The sequence below is a fragment of the Halichoeres trimaculatus genome, unplaced genomic scaffold, assembly GCF_033239565.1.
Source record: "Halichoeres trimaculatus isolate MK-OKI-2021-1 unplaced genomic scaffold, fHalTri1.1 fHalTri1_scaffold_5, whole genome shotgun sequence".
NCBI lineage: Eukaryota > Metazoa > Chordata > Actinopteri > Labriformes > Labridae > Halichoeres > Halichoeres trimaculatus.
Genome location: NW_027437183.1, coordinates 39,023,009 through 39,042,266, shown reverse-complemented (window position 1 = coordinate 39,042,266; position 19,258 = coordinate 39,023,009). Strand labels below are relative to the sequence as shown.

The window sequence follows — 19,258 nt, the reverse complement described above, 5'->3', positions numbered from 1 at the left end:
CAGAGCATCTACCCAGTTCAGCTTTGTGCTGGCACAGATCTTATTGATCTTTGCCTTAAGAGTTCCATTTATTCGTTCAACCATCCCGTTGCTCTGGGGATGATATACCGCGGATAATCTCTGTTTTATTCGCAGCTGTTGGAGGACACCCTTGGCAACTTTATGTATAAAAGCAGACCCATTATCTGAACTTATTTCTGACGGTATGCCAAATCTTGGAATAACCTCTCTTGTCAGAAATTTAACCACAGTCTCTGAACCCAAGGTTTTTGATGGAACCGCCTCTACCCAGCGTGAAAATCGATCTATGATGACTAACATATAGCGCTTCCCTTGCACTGGTTTTATCATGTCAACATAGTCTATGGCTAGGTGTTTGAACGGACCTTCAGGGACTGGGATGTGTCCAACTGGTGTTTTTATTGGTTTTCGTACATTATTTTGAGCACAGATTTCACATTGGCTTAACACTTCATCGACCATAGCTTGCATGTATGGTGACCAATATCCCTGTTGTCTTACCTTTTTTAATACCTCCCCCCTTCCACAGTGGTCTGCACTGTGTACTTCGGAGATTAAAATGGTCAACAGGGGCACCGGTGCAACCAACAGTCCTTCATGGGATCTCCATAAGCCTTTTTCATCTGTTGATGCCCCTCTTTGTCGCCACAAGTTTTGTTCTGTTTCACTTGCCTCTTTTTGTATTAAGACAATGTCTTCAGGAGTGACTGTTGGTTCAAGTGAGATCTCAGGAGCCAAGATGGCTGCTTCGCACTTGGATGCTGCTTTGGCAGCCTCATCGGCTGCATTATTTCCTTTTATCACTACATCGTTACCTTTACGATGAGCTTGACACTTAATGATAGCAAGTTTGGATGGCAACATCATTGCCGACATCAATTCACTTATCTGGTTACCATGCTGTATTGGACTGCCATCTGTTCTTCTGAATCCTCTTTGTCTCCACAATGAACCAAAAAGATGGCAAACTCCGTGCGCATACGCTGAGTCAGTGTATATATTAGCTACTTTCCCCTGTGCTAATTTACACGCTTCAGTCAATGCTTTTAATTCGGCCAGCTGTGCTGAACATGGTTGAGCACAACTTTCAGCTTTTTCTGTAACAAACTTGTTAGCTTCTTGTTTCACTACCGCAAACCCTGCATGATTTCCTAGGTGGTCTCGGTAGCAGGAACCATCAACAAAGTATGTCACATCTTCACAGATTACTGGTGTGGACTCAAGGTCAGGTCTGAGTTTCGTGTATCTCATTGTTTCGGCGATGCACTCATGAGGGTCACCCTCAGTTTCTAGAGGAATTTACGTTTGCAGGATTTGTTGTCTGACATCTCTTTATTGTTATATCTGGATACGACAACAACGGTGTATACTGCAAACAGCGTGACTGAGTTACAACGAACTTCCCTTGGTTTATCAACTCACTGATTTTGTGATGAGTGAGAATAGTAACGGGATACCCCATTGTTATTGTGGAGGCTTTTTCATATGCAAAATGCACTGCAGCTAGGCCCTGATAACATGGCGGCCACCCCTGAACCACATTGTCAAGTTTTGTACTGTAGTATGCTATGGGCTGTTTTTGACGACCACTGCATGTTTCCTGCATTAACACAGCTGTTGCATACATGTCTGCTCTGTTTGATACATACAACAAGAATGGTTTGTCGTAGTTTGGTGTTGCAAGACAAGGAGCGGTTTGCATTTCTTGTTTCAGTGTTTCGAACGCTGTCATTGCTTCGCTCGTCCATTTCAACTGAGCTTTCAAAGATACATTACCTGCTGCTTTGATCATTTCTCTCAATGGAGAAGTTTTTTCGGCATAGTCCTCAATCCAGTCAGAACTGTAACCCGTCATTCCCAAGAATGTCATCATCTGCTGTACATTCCTTGGTCGCGGGACTCTACTCACGCCCTCCACCTGGGACGGAGATATTGCTATTGTCCCATGAGAGATTGTTCTTCCCAGGTACTCCACTTGAGGCTGACAGTACTGCAGTTTTGTTTTGGAGACCTTGTGTCCCCCCTCTGCCAGCCTTTGGAGCACCTTCACTGAATCTCGATGACACTCATCCAAGGAGGATGAGCAGATCAGCAAATCGTCCACGTATTGAATTAGTGTGCTGTCAATTCCAATATCCTCCAAATCTTGCTTGAGGACTTGGTTGAACACATGTGGACTGTGCTTCATTCCTTGTGGGATTCTTGTATATGTTAACTTTTTTCCTCTGTAGGTAAATGCAAACAGGTGTTGCGATTCCTCGGCTAAAGGGATGCTAAAGAACGCAGAGCACAAGTCTACCACTGTGAAGAACTTTGCATCCGGTGGAACATTTGTGAGGAGTGTGTGTGGATTTGGCACATCCGCTGGTAGGTCCTGTATGATTTCATTAACTGCTCTCAAGTCATGCACCAATCGGTACTTTGATTTGTCACTTTTTAAGACTGGAAAAATAGGTGTGTTACATGCACTGTTTGTCTCGATTAACACACCTGCTTTGATTAACCCCTCTATTGTTTTGCTCACACCTGCCTCAGCGTCCGATTTTAATGGATACTGCATGCGATTTGGCAGATGTAAGTTTGGTTTGAGTTCGATTCTGACCGGATTAGCAGATTTTACTAAACCCACATCAGTGTCATGCTTTGACCACAGCTGGTCAGGAACCCGTAATGTCATGTCTTCAAATAGCCCGTTTTTGTCTTTGCTACTTTCAGTGAGTACCTGCTGTGTGCTAGGTTCGGGAATTACCACTTCCTGTGGCTTAGAAATCATTGTTGTGTCACACAAAATTTTCAACATGTCCCCTTTTTGTGAAATCAAGATTAATGGGTTGTCAGTTTCTTCCCATTTAATTCGGGCAGCGGCCCGCATCATTGGTCCCAAATCTTTTGATCTAAAGTTTTCATTTACCAGCAGCGTGATGTGTGGCAAAGACTCAGGGACGTTGTACCATTCAGAAATAAATGAGTTCTCTTGTACATTTAGAGCTGCCCCATGTTCACCTACTATAATATACTGTGAGCTCAAATTGATTTTTACACCTGCGGTTGCCTCATCCCACTTTTCTTCAAATGTTTCGCTGCCCGATGCGTCGTAGTACATTGTACAATGATACTCAGAAAATGGCTTTTTTGCTTTTGGTAGCTGCACTTGAATGTACTTTTCCCATTTTTGGAATGTCTCTGTCACAGGCCCTGTGATGTCGCCCAACCAATACACCTTGGCGCCCTCTGTTTGCATGTACATTTGAGATACCAACCCAGCGCTGTCGATGTACACACCCAGTGGTGAACACCAAATTTTAATTTTCAGTTTACATAATGCATCTCTCCCCAATAGGTTAACTGGTGTTTGGTTCGATACCAAGATAGGAATTCTGATTTCATTTTCGTCTGTTGCTATTCGCACTGGAGCTGTCATAGGAATTAACTGTTTTATACCCGAGAACCCCACTGTTTTCACACATTTGCCTGAGAGGGGAAGGTGAGAGCCACATTCAGGACACACACAAGTGTGTGTTGCTCCAGTGTCTACCAACATTGATGTTTGCTTATTTTCAATTTTTACTTGCAACATTGGTTCTGCATCAGCTCCTTTGGTGATTAGAGGAAGCTGACCCTCCCCTGTGGGATTCTCTGGGCACCCCTAATACCCATGGTTTGGACCTGCCCATGGATTGGTTGGTCCTCCACCTCTCTGTTGCGTGGGCTGCACTCCACGACCACTTTCTGCCCACTCGGGATTCGCTCGTGAATTTGGACAATACATCGCTTTGTGGTTGGGTTCACCGCAGTTCCAGCAGCGTCCTGGTATCGACTGTCTTCCTCCCCTCCCCCTCTGACCCTCCCCTCTACGCTGCATTGGCTGTCTTTGTGGGCCATAATATGGAGGGTTTCTTGGAGGTTGTGAGTACTGCTGCTGCGGATATATGTTAACCACTGGTGTTGCTTGTGGAGGGGGCGCCGATGGAGCATTCTCAATTGGTTTCGGTGTGATCTGTGCTGCTTGTCTTGCAGTGTCAGCCACGACAGTAGCTTGGGCTTTTACTTTATTTTTACTCTGTAATTCACCAAGCTGCAGCTGTGCCAGTTTCCTCTGTACATTTTTCTCCTGTTCTTTGTTATTTTGCTCCTCCTTGCGATACTTTTCCACAACGTGGGTCACGTGATCGCAAAATTGTCTGTGAGGCATAGATGTCAGTCCAACCACATCCTCCAGTTTGCTTCGGCATGGGGTTGGCAGAGCCTCCACGACTGCATTTCTGAACAAAATCACCAAAGTTGGGCTTTTGTCCACTTCCTCCTCTGTTTCCTGCTTCCATCTTTTTAACAGCTTGTTGATATAGGTTGTCGGGTTTTCACTTTCTTGCAGGGGGTCACCTTTTAGAGCTTTAGGATCCGTTCTAGTTGGATACTCTGTGCGTAACGCTTGCCAGAGTGTTGTGCGATACGCATTAAACTCTGTTCCATCCGCTCTTGGATCAATCATCCAGCCATTGCCACTTTGTCCCAAAATGTTATTCATTGCAGGAGCTCCAAATGATTGAGCCCACACAGACTTAATGTCTCCCAAAGCTAGTAGTTTTCCCACTGTTTCTTCTTCAAATGCCCTGATCCACTTGCTAGCGCCCTCATGAACGTCTGGCAGCCGTGAAACCAGCCCAGCAAGGTCAAGTGTCTGCCATGGGATGTAATGACCCTGGGTGCCCTTAATCAGAATTGGATACTGCCCGTCTGTGTACCTATCTGGTGGGTGTATGTTTGGTCTGTATCTAAGATCATACTGTCTCTGCATTTTAGCTTCGGGGTGTACACCTGCAGTCTGAGTCGGTGTCCCTTTTTTCCCTTCTTTTGGTTGCTCCCCTGTTGCTGGTCCCTTAACTGTATGATCATACTGTTCGTCTATAGCTCCCTCTAATTGTTGGATCTCTGTTCTGTTTGTTTCTCTCTCATAATCTGTTCCCACACTCTCTAAATCTAACCACCATGTCGTTGATGCTGACTGTCTGCTGTCGTAGTCTGCGTAGCAGTCTAGAACAGCTTGTTTTCCCTGTGGACTTGCCTTCAGTGTGGTGCTGCAGTGTTTTGGAACTAAGTCGTGTATCTGCTCGCCCTGTGGGGACGTCTGAGTTGGCTGTGGGTTAACTCTGTGTCCAGAAGTCTGGGTCTGAACTTGAGGCTGCTGTTTTTGAGTTGGCGTTTGCGGTGGGGGCTGCTGCTGTGGCTGGGATGTGGATGGCTGCGGTGTGGATGGTTGGGTGTTAGGGGGAATACCCACACTGGCCGTATACTCTGGAGGTTTATTTGCAATCTGTGTAGTAGAACTCTGCCCTTGTCCTCCAAAACTGCTGCCCAATGACTCACTGTTCACTATATCACAGCCTCCATTAATGTGGAATGATCCTGTGATCACTGGGTATAATCCACTGATGGTTGTTGCATTGGTTTGTTCACTCTTTTTCTCTTCACTTGCTGACTCGCTCATCTGAAATTTCATCTTCCTTGCATTGTTTTGTTTGCTTCTCTGCAGCTCAGCAAGACCTTCCCTTATCGTCTTCCTGTGAGATTGGCCTTCTTCTTTGAACAGGTTGATGATCTTGATCTCCAACTCCTTCTGCTTCAGATTGCTTTTTGTCTTAAATGTTGGTTTGCGATCTTTTATGCGACATTCCATATCCCCACACACTCCCACATCAAATGTGCCCTCTTCTGGCCACGCAGGATCTAATCCTTTGTACTGTTTGTGCCACTTGTCCGAAAACTTCTGAATGTCTTTCATTAACTCTGGGTGTTTGCAGCTAATAATAGCTACTGGTGTGATATTCTTAGACATATTGATTGTATTATGATTAAATGCAATTAAAAACTCAATAATAGTAAACGTTAACGTACAAAAAAACGTGTGCTCCAACCCTAAGTACCCTTGCTTTAATGTTCAGCACTTTGAAAAAACAAAAACGCTGTCCCTGCTCCGAAAGTTGTTGAGGAGAGAAAGGGAGGGCTTCTCACGAAGGGAGGGGGCGAGTAAAGAGAGCAGGCCGCAGGAAAAGCCTTCAGCGTAGAAGGCGGGAAAAGCCTGGTGTCTAAGTGTAGCTTTCTATTTGTGTAACACGCTCCTCCCAACTCTACTTCCTGAATCCTCAGTCTAGTTTTGACCGTCAAACAGGCAACTTCCTCAATTCTCTCCGTGTGCTATTCCCAGCTGTCTTGATTTCAACTTTATCACATCCACACTTACTCACATTCTCTCTATTTGCTCTTACACTTCACACATCCACCTTTTCTTGCTCAGAAAAGCTTAACACGTGCTATTATATACTTTTTGGTTTTATCTAAGGCCCTAGGCCCACAATTCCCAGTTTTTCCACAGTACATGAGATTTATGTTCAGTTTGGCATACACAAGCCCCTAATCTTTGCACAATACGGAGCACATCAGCATAGCACATGAAGTTAGTGTTAAGGTGAACGTAACTCAGAGCAGCACATTAGACTCATTTAGCGGATTCCACTAAATTATACCCCATGCAGCATAAATCAGCCAGCTTTTAGTTTACATAGCACATGTAATATCAGATCTCAACATGTATTATTGCACTCAGCTTCCACATCCAACACACATCACTCGCACACATAAACACACACAAACGGCAGCTGCTTTACTTCCACACTACACTGAGGGTTAACCCACACACACAAGGAAGTGAGACGTGGGAGACAAAGGAAAAGAGACGCTCATTCACTCCGTCTAGTCCGTCAGCAGTCAAGAGTCGGTCGTCTTGGTCATGCAATATTGTTTTGTATGTTTTTCTCTCTCTTTTTTTTTTTTTTTTTTTTTTTTTTTTTTTGACTGGAGATATTTTATATAAAGGCAGATGTCTGTGTACTTAACACGTTGATCAGACGTGTTTTAGTCGGTGGCAATTGGGAGAGGAGTTGCAGATCTGACAACTCCTTCCTTATAGATTTGTTCTCTCCAGTATCCAATTATCCTTTGCCAAATAGTATTTTATTCATTCAAGGTTTGCCGCACCCCCCTTATAGCTAGCTTTTTGTCTAGGTTTGTTATGTACTATAAGAGCCCCTCCTAAGGACTGAAATGAATTTCCTAGGACTTTAACAGCCAGTGCTACTGCAACTTTTCTGCATTCGCAGTGCAGCCCAGCAGCATCTCACTGCTCCTGAAATAGTGAATTTCTCCACGTATAAATTATATTAGAAAAGTCCGCAACCGGTAAGGTGAGCGCCTTTCGAGCCCTAAAAGGTCGGCCCCCGATCACGGCACTTAACATGAGCAAGGTCCTAATGGGTCAACACCGTTCAGACTCTCACTCGCTCCTCTTGAGCTGTATCTCTGATTTCAGTCAAACCTCATCGTGTTTAAACAGGCCCGGGCCAGGCAGTCGACTTCAAAAAACCACACACACACACACAGTGGTCAATGGCTCTCCAATACCACTTTTCTGTATCTTGTCTCACGAGCTGGCCTCCAGTGTATGCTCGACAGCCATACCACTGAGGCCCAGCATATCTTTAACAACCTTACTCAAAATGCTTGGCCAAGCTTTCTGCTGCTTCAATCCCAATGATTAATTTGTCCGTCTCACAATTTAGGTGTCCTACTGACACGTTTTCAAGCAGCCTTCATGTGCACATGAATAACAGGCTGAAGCTGATTCTGTGTCCACAGGTTCTTTTATGTGAGAGAGAGCCAAAGCAAAAGTTAGTCTCACCACACAGTGAAATCACTCTTAAAATTGAGAATAAAATTTCTCCTACCTTTTGTGCCGGCACAGATTTCACCTGCCTGGAGAGACCAACGCTCCGGCTCCCAATCAGACCGAAATTCGATGACGCCACTTATGTTAAGGATTTCCCAGATGCAAATACACATATATCAATGATGAGACGACAGAATCAACTTGGCAGCCTTTGCGGGTTTTATTGAAGTCACACAGCTCGAAACACAGCAATCATGGTAGATGGACGGACCGACTCCCCTCAGCTTCAAACATGTATCTTTATGGAAGGTTTCAGTGACGTCATCATGTGTCTGTTTTTGCCAACTCGTCACTATGGGGATAGTTTGGCTCCAGCCAAACTACCACTGGTCACGGCATGAGATTTCCTGTACTCTCCTATCAGGGTGGAACGTTTTGGCAAAGGTTTCGAGTATTGTTTTTCGCTGCTGAGAAACTCACCTCTGACCTCTCTCACAAGCACCTTTTCCGAGAACAAGCCTGCTGCAGGTCTGGCTGAAATTACCTCAACTAGAATCTCACAAATATCATATGAAATGAATAGCTGTATGTTTAGCCTTTAAATTCGCCCTAACATAAACAGTCACCATAACAACATGTGAATACCCTTGAAATTTGGATGGTGACTTCAGTGTCAAGCAGGAAAAGGACACAAGTCTGTTGGGCAGAGACTCAAAAGCAACACTCTTATCCTGATGATTGAGGGGCTTGGAGCCAAAGCAGTCAACCAGAGAGAAATCCCTCTCCTCAGACTTGTGGTCAGGGTATCTTTTTCTTCTTAGTTGGTTTTATTTGCAGGTACACTATGTTGCACTGCTACACTTTGTGTGGCTGACGTTGTTATTGCTTGCTTACACGCCACCTACCAGAAAGGGCATGGTTTGCTGTGGAAACCCAAGCTCCAAGTGCTGAAAGTTGTTATACTTAACATCTTGTATCTCATTCATGTCACTGAGTGATCACTAAATCAGTTTTACTACTCGATTCATTGGGTCCCTCATTGATGACTATGTTAGAGGACAGATTGGTTTTTGACTAAGATCTCAATCATTGAAATGTCCAATCAGTCACTGATGCACAGTTTTAAGCTTCCATATTTGCATCTAACATGTTGAGATTGATATTTTTCTCAATAAAACCTTTCTGGAAATCTGTTGAATAACTGCATGTAATAGACTGATCATGTAATTCAGAGTTACATGAAACACAGTGAGGACAAGTATGTCTCTGTTTGACATCTGTAATGTGTGTGCTACTCATAAAAAAAATGACCACACGTTACTAAAATCCCAAGAAATGGTGCACAGACCTACAAATGATACTTTTATTGCTGAGGGATTTATTGGGCTAGACAGTTATTGTGGGTAGAGGAAAGGCAACTGTTCATCTATACAACGAGCCCTGTGTTCTGTGTACTACAAATTAACTTCAAGAAAAAAATCAGTAACATAGAAAAAAGTCACTTTTCACATTTTGCTCTCTTAAGACACAGGAAATAAGAAGTCAGAAAAATAATTCAGCTTCAGCTTCAGCAATAAGGTCAAGGGACTGTTGTTTGAGAGGCTTAGTTTTCTCTTATTTCTGAGGTTTAGTTGTAAAGTCTGATCTCAGTCTCCTAGGTGATTTGGGAAGAAAGTGTTCAGGTTTATGTCAGAGTCTTACTCCTTTATCTATATATCAGTATAATTTATGTACACTGCACAAAGATCTATTGTGATAGTATCCAGAAAGCTGATCTAAAACACTCCTCAGTAGAGGACCATCAGACCACTTTAATATGATACTTCTTATCTTGTTCATCCTGGACGTCATTCTTGTACCACTTCTATTGTTAACATTAGAAATCATTTTTAAGACCAGCTGAAAAAAAAATACAAGAACTTATATTTTGCCCTGTTAGATTGTAAAAAGGTTCTCAGTAAAGTTTCAAAGTATAAAAAGAAGAAAAAGAAGTGAGACCAAAAAAAAAAAAAAAACCTGGGTAAGCAGTCCATTGAAAGTAACAATCAGATTGACTTGTTTCTGCATGCTTGATGCAAGTGTTGCCAGGAGTTTTGTGGGACAATTGATCCAAGTGGTAAAGATTTCTTCATGGAGCATCATCCACCTTCCCTCTCCATCCATCCACAAATGTTCTCAGTGTGATATGGATCAGGAGAACACACAGAGGGGTCCCAAAAAGTGAGCTTATTCCTCTGGAAGAAGTTCTTTGTCAGCCGGTCATTGTGACCTGCAGCGTTGTCCTGGTGAAAAATCCAGTCATTACCACAAAGACCAGGGCCCTCAGTCATGAAGGAGGCCCCTGCAACATCTCAGCATAGTCAGCAACAGTTTGATACCCATGACCAACCTAAAGCTTCATTGTCCCATTAATGGAAAAAGCCCCCAAATCATGACGTCACCCCCTCCACTGTGCCACTGTGAAAACATCTACAGTGGGATCTGGATATTCACTCTTCAGAGTCCCATGTTTCCATGTCCCACTGCTCTCTGGAAAAGTTCAAATGGCGAGTTTGTGGCATTGAAGGAGACAAGGCCTTTAAAATTGTATTTTGTTCCTAAAGCTCTTGTTTCTCAGATGGCGTCTGATGCTTACTGGGCTGCAGTCGGCTCCAGTAATGGCCTTAATCGGGGTCAAGGATCATCCCATGTCTTGACAGATACCAATCAGACCCTTCGGCTCAGCTCTGGTGAAATGTTTTTGGGTCTACCGCTGGACTTTCTTGTTCCCTAACCCTCAGGATCTTCGAAGAAATTCAAAATGCCTGTCTTACCGTGTCAAACCTCAGCAGTGATGGCGCGCTGTGAAAGGCCTTGCTGATGCAGCTCAACAATTCGACCACGTTCACAGAGAGAAAGCCTTTAAGCCTTAGCCATCAGGAGGTCATGAAAGAGTAAATAGCTAAAGCTTGGCTCACACTACAGGATTTTCTGCCCGATTTAACCCAGATTCAGTCCTACCGACAATTGGGGAAGAAATCTGGTCGGGGACAAAAATCAGCCCCGACGTTCGGGCAAGATTATCTTCTAGTGTGAGTGGTTGACGGATGAATCTTAAGCCCCACGATCGTCTCACAGACTCGTCGGAGCCGCCCCGATAATTTTCAAACATGTTTGATATTTATCTGGATGATGACAACATTCATTCTCACTCAGGATGACCACAGCCAATTAGAGAGAGCCCCCTTCCAAGAGACCGGACAACAGACAACAAACACAGGCCAAAGTGAAAATGAAAGGCTCCACTGGCCCACTGGAGCCAGTTCAATAATGCCTTTAGAAATAACACATAACCACGCCATTTTCATACAGTAGCAAACTGTTGTTTTATCAGTGACGGGTGTGAGATCATTCCATTATTGGCTGATACAGCAACAGTTTCACTTCTGTCCCTCTGCGTGCGCGTAATGGATGAAAGGCACCGCTGCAGACAGCTCCGCTTCTCTCTCCTCCTGTCCCACCAGTGTGCCAAAAACCTCAGATCAAACAACTGAGCACATGTGGTGCATAACTCTCTCTGGTCGAATAATCTTGGTGAAATCCTGTAGTGTGTGCTGGTCAGTATTTTCAAGTCTTGTAGTTAGTGCGTGCTTAAGATTTAAGAGAAGATGATCTGTGAAGATTCCCCTTATGTGTGAGATACAGCCTGATTTCAGAATCTTTTAAGATTTTTAAAATCCTGTAGTGTGAGCCAGGCTTAACAGGAAGTCACAGTGGCCCTCATTTATCATTCTTGCGTGGGAATTGGCCCAGATCTGGGCATAAAAACCAGTTTACAGCAACGCTCACGTGTGATTTATGAAACCTGCGTACCAGGGCCAATCATGGTGTACGCCTGATCAGCTGTTGATAAATGTGGTAGCTGAAAACAATAGTAATTTACACAACATGCCCCTAAATAGTCAAGGTTCAGCTAGCCAAACCTACAGAATTTACAACATGGACAGACGCATTACGGAAAAAAGGAAACTTCACCACACTGGTAATCCACAATGCCATAGCAACAGAGGTAGAGAGGAAATTAATTAGCAGCCGGAAAAAGTGGCATTAAAGCTAGTTATAAAAATCTTGTCTGCAAGGAAATCACTGCAGTGATTCAGCAGCGTATGTGACAAACCAAAATACAACAGAGTTTAAAACGTTTAATTTACACAGCCTTTGTTTATACCTTGATTAATTCATTCGTGAAGTCTGACTTTTAAAAGCCACAATATTATCAAATGTTTCCATTCAGGTCCAGAAACGTGGAAAGTTTTCTTTTAGAAGTGTGTTTGAGCTCTGAAAGAAGCTGCAGACTCCAGTCTGATCCTGAACCTGAACCTGAACCTGAACCTGTCACAGACTGAGGAGGGAGTGGAGCTGAAGTGTGTCGATCATGTGCAACTACCCACGGATCGACCAGAGTTTTATAATTATTTGTACCACGAAATGATCCCCTTTGTAAGCCCATGAAACTGAACGTCTTTTGTTATGAAATAGCCCCTTTTTACACGCAGTTCACGTTTATATGATGATATTGTGAGGAGTGAAACAAACATCTTCACAGTAAATCCTGTAATCAATACAACTTCCTAAAAAATCCAGGCTAAAAGTTTGATCCAGCGTCCTCTGAGTGATCTCTGCAGAGACTTCATCATGGACATGGGAGTGTATTGAAAACTGTTTACAGCATTTCTGTTTTTTTCTTATTTTTTCAAGTAAACCGATAGAGGAAACACATTTTGTTACAGAGAAATCAGCTGACAGCTCGTGCTGCTGCTCTTTCATAGCGATGTACTTTATAGATTGGTGGAAGGAGAATGAAATGTTAGAAACATTCTTGGTGTCATATCTAATTCAACGATGTAATTATTTATCTAAGAACATCAGGTTTTTTTGTCTGAAAATGTTTTGCCCTCAAATAATCCAATAGTTCTCCTGCACAGACGGGTTTCCCTCGCTGCAACGCACTACCCGCTGAGATGAAACTTGCGTACACAAACTCAAAGCTGGCGTGGGATTTGAGTGTACCCAACGCCCACGTTCAGATTGATAAATGCTGATATGTGCGTGGAAAGGAGCATACACCCATTTTGGGGGTGGACGCATGTTTGATAAATGAAGGCCAGTGAATCCATATTTTAGAGCAGATTTTATCTTTTAAAGGCTAGGCTCTGAAACCTTTGCTCACCAGACGGACAGTCTACCTTTAATTGTTATTAGCAATGAATTGCTTAAACTCTCAGAGGAACCTTTTTAAGATCCAACAGAGTAAAATGTAAATTTGTGTTTCTTTTTTCATCTGGTCTTAATATGTTGATCAGATGTGTTTGTTGATCATGAGGATTGTGGGTAACTGTGTGCTCTAACTGTGTTTACTGTCCACAGGGGGACCAAAGGGAAAGACATTAGCACCATCAAGTCTCTGAGGGTTCTCCGCGTGCTCCGGCCTCTCAAAACCATCAAACGCCTACCCAAACTCAAGGTTGTTCTCCAGTGATGCTTTAATGTCTGTGTTGATGTTATGACCAAAGATGTCTCCTCAGTAGAGCCAAGTTTCTAACAAACAGCACACTCTGAAGTTTAAAAAAGCATAGATTGAGTTGAGGTTGTGCAGATTTCTCTGTTTGTGTGAACTTTGACTTTACTGAAACGGCTCATTGGTGCCTGGACCCTCTGAACAGCTCAGACCTCTTCTCTTAATGACACAATATACACAATCTCAAAAGCATAGTTAATATAAAGTTCAGTATCTGTGAGGAAGCTAATTTTACATTTTTAAGAATTAAACCAAAATCTTGTTCCCTGAAACTTTTAGTGAAGACCCTCCAAACCTCACTGTGTCAAATGGTTGACGTAGCTTTTTCCAACCTAGAAGTCAACATGTATAGCCTGACAGCCACCTTTTTCCAAATGTAACAAAGCATTGAAGTGATGCAGGCAAGCCCTGTCATTGGTCCACTGTGTGGGACGTAACCCCGCCTCCAGCCCCTGTTTGGTTCTTTTGAAGTTGGTGCTACTCTGGAACTGTTTTTTCTGTTTAAGTGTCAGTTCTTTGGTGGTTGAAACACAATTGACTGGTTCCAAATCAGGAAGTCTTGTGCTAGTTAGGGTTTAGTCACACACTCTTCATGCATGAGCACAAGCATGTGGACCAAAGGCAGCTGATGATCACTGCTACCGCTCCTCTCAACAATCATTTTAAACAATATAGGGTGTTAGAGGGCTGTTTGGACCAAAGTGACTTAACATAAGTCATCTAGTCTCTAAAGTTGTAGTGGTGCTCTCTGTGTCTCATTGTGCTGAGTAATAAGGTCGCACTTCCTGTAAACGCTCCTATAGACCAGGGCTTGACATTAACACCCACCAACCCGCCAAATGCGGGTGAATTTCAGCTGTGGCGGGTCACACCGTCACTCCTACTAGCCACTTTGGCGGGTTGAATTATTTAATTGTAGTTTTCTGAAACTGCATCTGAAATACTAAACCCATTGCAATATGAGACTGCGACACTACAACTCCCATGAGCACTGCCTGCAGTGTTTGCTTATTAGTCCATTCACCAAGTCTTTAGCTGACGTATTTGCTGACAGGCGCTCTGACTTTCATCTACAGCCCCCGGCTAGCACACCGTGACAGCTCCCGGTGTTCAGCCCACCTGACATGATTTAGAAGTTCACTCGCTTCTTTTTTTGTCTCTATTGTAAACAGATTCCGGGATCTAAGTCACAAACTAGCGCCAAAACTCCCAAAGCTTTTTAAAAGTGAGGACATTTATCGGATGGAGCTCATTAAGCTCACACTGCACCGATCTCACCAGCGACACTCACCTAGAGCAGGGGAGAGGAGGAGGGGGAGAGGAGCGCATGTAGAGAAGAGAAACTGGTCACAGATATGAGGAGCTGAAGGAACAATATTTAAACCTCCTAATATACAAACATTTATCAAAGTTACATTATATTTTATATGTAAAACGTTCACTCTGGAAATACTGTAAACAAACCAAATCATTCTAAGTAAATACGACTTATGGCCCAGTGTGCATTATATATGATATTTTCCTCTTTATGACACATTTTTTGACTTATACAACTTCAAAAAAGAAAAAAATAGTTTTTATCTTTTCAAATAATCTTTAACCTTCACAACTTTCTTTAAATGCAATAATAAACTCCTCCATTTATTACTTTGTCTCAATGGACATCATATTGATTTGAGTGTGTGCAGGGGTCATTCACATTTAAAAAGGTTGTAAATCTAGTTTAAGTAAACTTTAGCATGTCATCGTCAGCTTTAATCATATTAAACATGATTATCCAACAACAAAATTGTGGCTAGTGAAAATGCTGAGTGGCTAGTAACTCTGTGAAACCACTAGCCACAGTGGCTGGTGAGCAAAAAAGTTTATGTCAAGCCCTGCTGTAGACGCTTACTAATGATGTAGGTTGGCCATGCGTGTGCCTTAGGTCTGGTTCATAATGAAATGGTGTGACCATTGGCTGTACTGTCCAGCAGGAACAGCAATATGGAGGAGGCAATCGTGCTTGAGTACAGCATGGTTCAGATGGCCAGTGTGACACACCGGCTGATGCATTGACTGTCTGGCCCTGAAGTAGGGAGAACAGTTAGATTAAGTCTAGATGAAGGAAGTGTTTGACTTGTTTTCTAAATGTGACGTGTTCTTGTCTTTTGTCAGGCCGTCTTTGACTGTGTGGTCAACTCTCTGAAGAACGTCCTGAACATCCTCATCGTCTACATCCTCTTCATGTTCATCTTCGCTGTCATCGCTGTTCAGCTCTTCAAGGGGAAATTCTTCTACTGCACCGATGAGTCCAAGGGGCTGGAGAAGGACTGCAAGTTGGTCCTAACCCCGAACTTCCTAACCTTTAGACATCAAAGCTTTAGAAACAGTATTCTGATGGGGAACAAACATTCGACCCAGGTTCAGACTCTAACCCCATATCTGTGTCTTCCAGAGGACAGTTCCTGGACTACGACAAAGACGAGGTGGCAGCGATGCCCAGAGAGTGGAAGAAATACGAGTTTCACTACGACAATGTGCTGTGGGCCTTCCTGACACTCTTCACAGTGTCCACTGGGGAGGGCTGGCCCACGTGAGTGCAGCTGACTTTAGTCTCTCTGAAAGTAACAGCAGTTTGTCTCACGGTCAGGTACATTTTACACTGCTGTTCTAATGTGGACAGTACTTTTCCTCCACTCTTGATTCCAGTGGTGTGTGGTCAGGGGAGGCAGGGGAGGCAGTGCCTCCCCTAGGCTAACAAGAAAAAAATATATATATTTTTTTATATATATTTTTTTTTTCAGTTGTTCGTAAACAATTTGTCATAATTAATAGATTAAAAAGTAAATTGCTGATTTGTCAATAAGAGGGAGGCTAACAGAGGGGACGGGCAGCGTTTCGCGCTGGCTTCATGCTTGTAATGTGCGTCGGAGGCAGAGACTCCGAGAGAGAGAGAGACCGTTTACTTGAAATCACAATGTTTTGCAGGTTCGCGCATGCGTACTAAGGTCTCACACTGATTAACGTGGGCATTGATGAGGCACAGCGCTTCTCTGCCTCCGCAGGTTGTAATACCGCACCCTCTTTGAGATCTCGCGATAGTTTGTTAGTGCAGACGTTTGATAGAGTACCGGAGGTGCCTGGCCTGTGTTCTTGTGTTGTTGAGATACGAGTTATTTTTGTTCGTATTTTGCTCTTTCTCCTGTGATGTAAATCCTGTAGAAATGCAGGTGAAAGTATGTTTCTGGTTTTACTTGGCATTTCGTCTCGTTAACTCCGGGACTTCAGTCTGTCTCCGAACCGTAGATGGGAAAGCTGATTAACATTTATTTACTTTGCTCGTTGCTGGTAACCGGTGTCTAGGAGTCCGGACCAAAGTGAGGGAAAAGACTGAAGAGGAGGAAAAAAAGGTGCACCTTGTGCACAACCGCACATTTATTGAAGAAACAAAGACCAAAATAATGTACTCCTGCCCCACACACACCATGCATGCACTCACACCGTCTCTCCTTCTGCTATGTCACACACACACACACACACACACACACACACACACACACACACACACACACACACACACACACACACACACACACACACACACAGCACAGACTGTCACCGCTTTAAAGGGGCAGGGCTGGCCAGTAACAGTTTGTATTAGCAAATGTGAGCAGTGCACCGAATATATAACACACATAGAAATTTCAACTTTAGCTGACTGCCTGCCTCCCTCGTCATGGACCTCACCGCATGTTACTGCTTGAGTCATTAACAGGCCCTAGTGAGAGAGCAGGGAGGATTTAGGGTGTATTCACACCTGTGGCTCATTGGCTTTGTTCTGATTCAGGAGAAAAAATGATACAATTGTAGCAGTTGTCACTTGGTTTGTTTGTGTTCACAAGGCAAAAGCCAATTGCAGTCCAAAGTTGTTGACAAATGCCGCGTGTGATCATTTTTTTTCTCTTGTTGGTCAGAAATCATACCTGGAAGGCCGTGAGTTCCTTATCTTCATTCATGCATTCATTCATGTTCTTGCCAGCTTTCCACAGGGAGGAACAGTCATGGAGCATCAACAACGTGTGTAGCTAGTTAGCATTGTAGAGTTTGTATGGCTCATGTACCGGTGTGCGTTATATGACCAACATATGTAGTTTTTAAGAGTCCCGACTGCTTTAAGGCATTTCGATAAGGAACTTTATTTCTGCACTGCTCCACGTGAGCCCACGACTCATTTTCTTCAACTCTTTGGTCTTCTCTTTTTCTACTGAGGTTGATTCTTCTACTCCTTCTTCTTCTACTGTTTTGACTGTACAGTTGTCAACTGAGCTCATTACTACCCCCATCACTACAGTGTGAGCCACAGTTATGAGTCAGTTGTGCCGGTTGCTGGGGCATTTGGGTTCTCATCGCACAGGAACCGCTACAGGGCTTGAATGGAAGCGAGCTGAGACCACCTATTTTTGGCGATCTTGACCCGCTTGTTTTGTCCCATATCTGAGCGCGATTGCTGTGTTCACATATGCCCAAACGAACCGGGGTTTCGTGCGGGGCTGCTCTCTGTTTCAGAACAACTGTCCCAAATGATCCAGGTGTAAATACACCCCAAGACTCGATCCAAACTTGGTGAAGGCTCTAAACTGTCCGTCTCTTTTAATGACACTTATTTTTTTTTCTTTTTTAATCTGAATAAAATTCCTGGTACAAGCTTTGGTTTGTGTTTCACTGAGGGTGAACTCTGCCTTAACCCCATCCCTGTGATCTTATTTTCAAACTACTTTTCTGTAAATTTTTTCCTTAACTTCCATGTAACTGCCGTTGACACTCATTGTGAACAAATGCCTCCTTTTTGTTGTCTGGTATCTTTGGAAGGAAGTTGTAACTCATCTGGAGCTCTTAGAAAACAGTGGCTGCATTTACGTGCAGTCATTAACCCTATCATATTTGGAATATTAGCAATGACCCAGTTGTGCACGGCCATGTAAACACCAATAACGCTTTTTAAAAACCAGAATATGCTCATATTCTGTTTTTGGCCTATCAAGATATCCCCACCAAAAGGAACATTAATTTGTATTCTGCTTGTGTTCTGTTTGCAAGGAATCTTGGTCTTTTGTGTACAGAATAGAGTAGTATAGAATATTATTTTATTGATGCCCCATGGGGAAATTTTTTGCCACAGCAGCTCACAGAAAAAAAGTGTGATAAATGCAATACCAATAAAAATAGAATGGAAATAGGGCCTACCTGTTGTCATGCAGCAGGTTCTGTCAACTCGTTAAGCTAGACCAGCCACACAAAAGCTGCTTAGAGGGATTGAAACACACACAGACAGATCAGTGTTGACCTTTGACTTGTGCAGCATTGAGAATATGTTCTGTCTCCTCAGATGTCTACCATGAGTCTGGTTCTGTCCAAGGTTTCTGCCCGTTAAAGGGAAGCTGTTCCTCTCCATTGTAACTTGCTAAATGCTGCAGAGCTCTGTACTCATGGTGGGTTAAGATGAGATCAGACTCCTTATCTTGTCTTCATGTTGGGTTTCTGTTCATTAGGGGCTCGGACTTTAAATGAGCCTCCCTCCCCATAGCAAGCTATGGGGGGCTCTATTGTTCTTTTGTTTGTCGTTTTTTTTTCATCTTCTGGACAAAATTTTGGCTTGCTTCTCCTCCTAGGGCTTTCAGAAAACCCCCACAAATTATACATCAACATATGCAGTTTCATCTGGAATGGTGTGCTATGACTTTTTTTTGCTATTACGTTTATCTTTGGCTGAGTTATTTGTGAAAAATGTCTCCTAAGGAATGAATGGTAATCTAGGACTCTCTCCCCCAAATTTCCACTAACATTGAGATGCTAAAACTTTGGCATACTTTCGCTAACAGACTCCATTTTTGCTTTAAAATATTAACTGATTATTTGGCTCTCAAGGTTTGACCTAACTTAGGTATCTTTTACAGTTTTTGAGATTTCACTGTTCAAGC

At 43.2% G+C, this 19,258-nt stretch overlaps 1 protein-coding gene across 1 annotated transcript in view; it reads left to right on the top strand.

Annotated features, from left to right (window-relative positions):
* Positions 1–19,258, top strand: part of cacna1ba (calcium channel, voltage-dependent, N type, alpha 1B subunit, a) — a 387,106-nt gene that overhangs the window by 282,451 nt on the left and 85,397 nt on the right. The window contains exons 27-29 of the mRNA XM_074671044.1: positions 13,148–13,244; positions 15,456–15,616; positions 15,736–15,873. Coding sequence (XP_074527145.1) covers positions 13,148–13,244; positions 15,456–15,616; positions 15,736–15,873 — 396 coding nt within the window. The remainder of the gene's footprint in view (positions 1–13,147; positions 13,245–15,455; positions 15,617–15,735; positions 15,874–19,258) is intronic.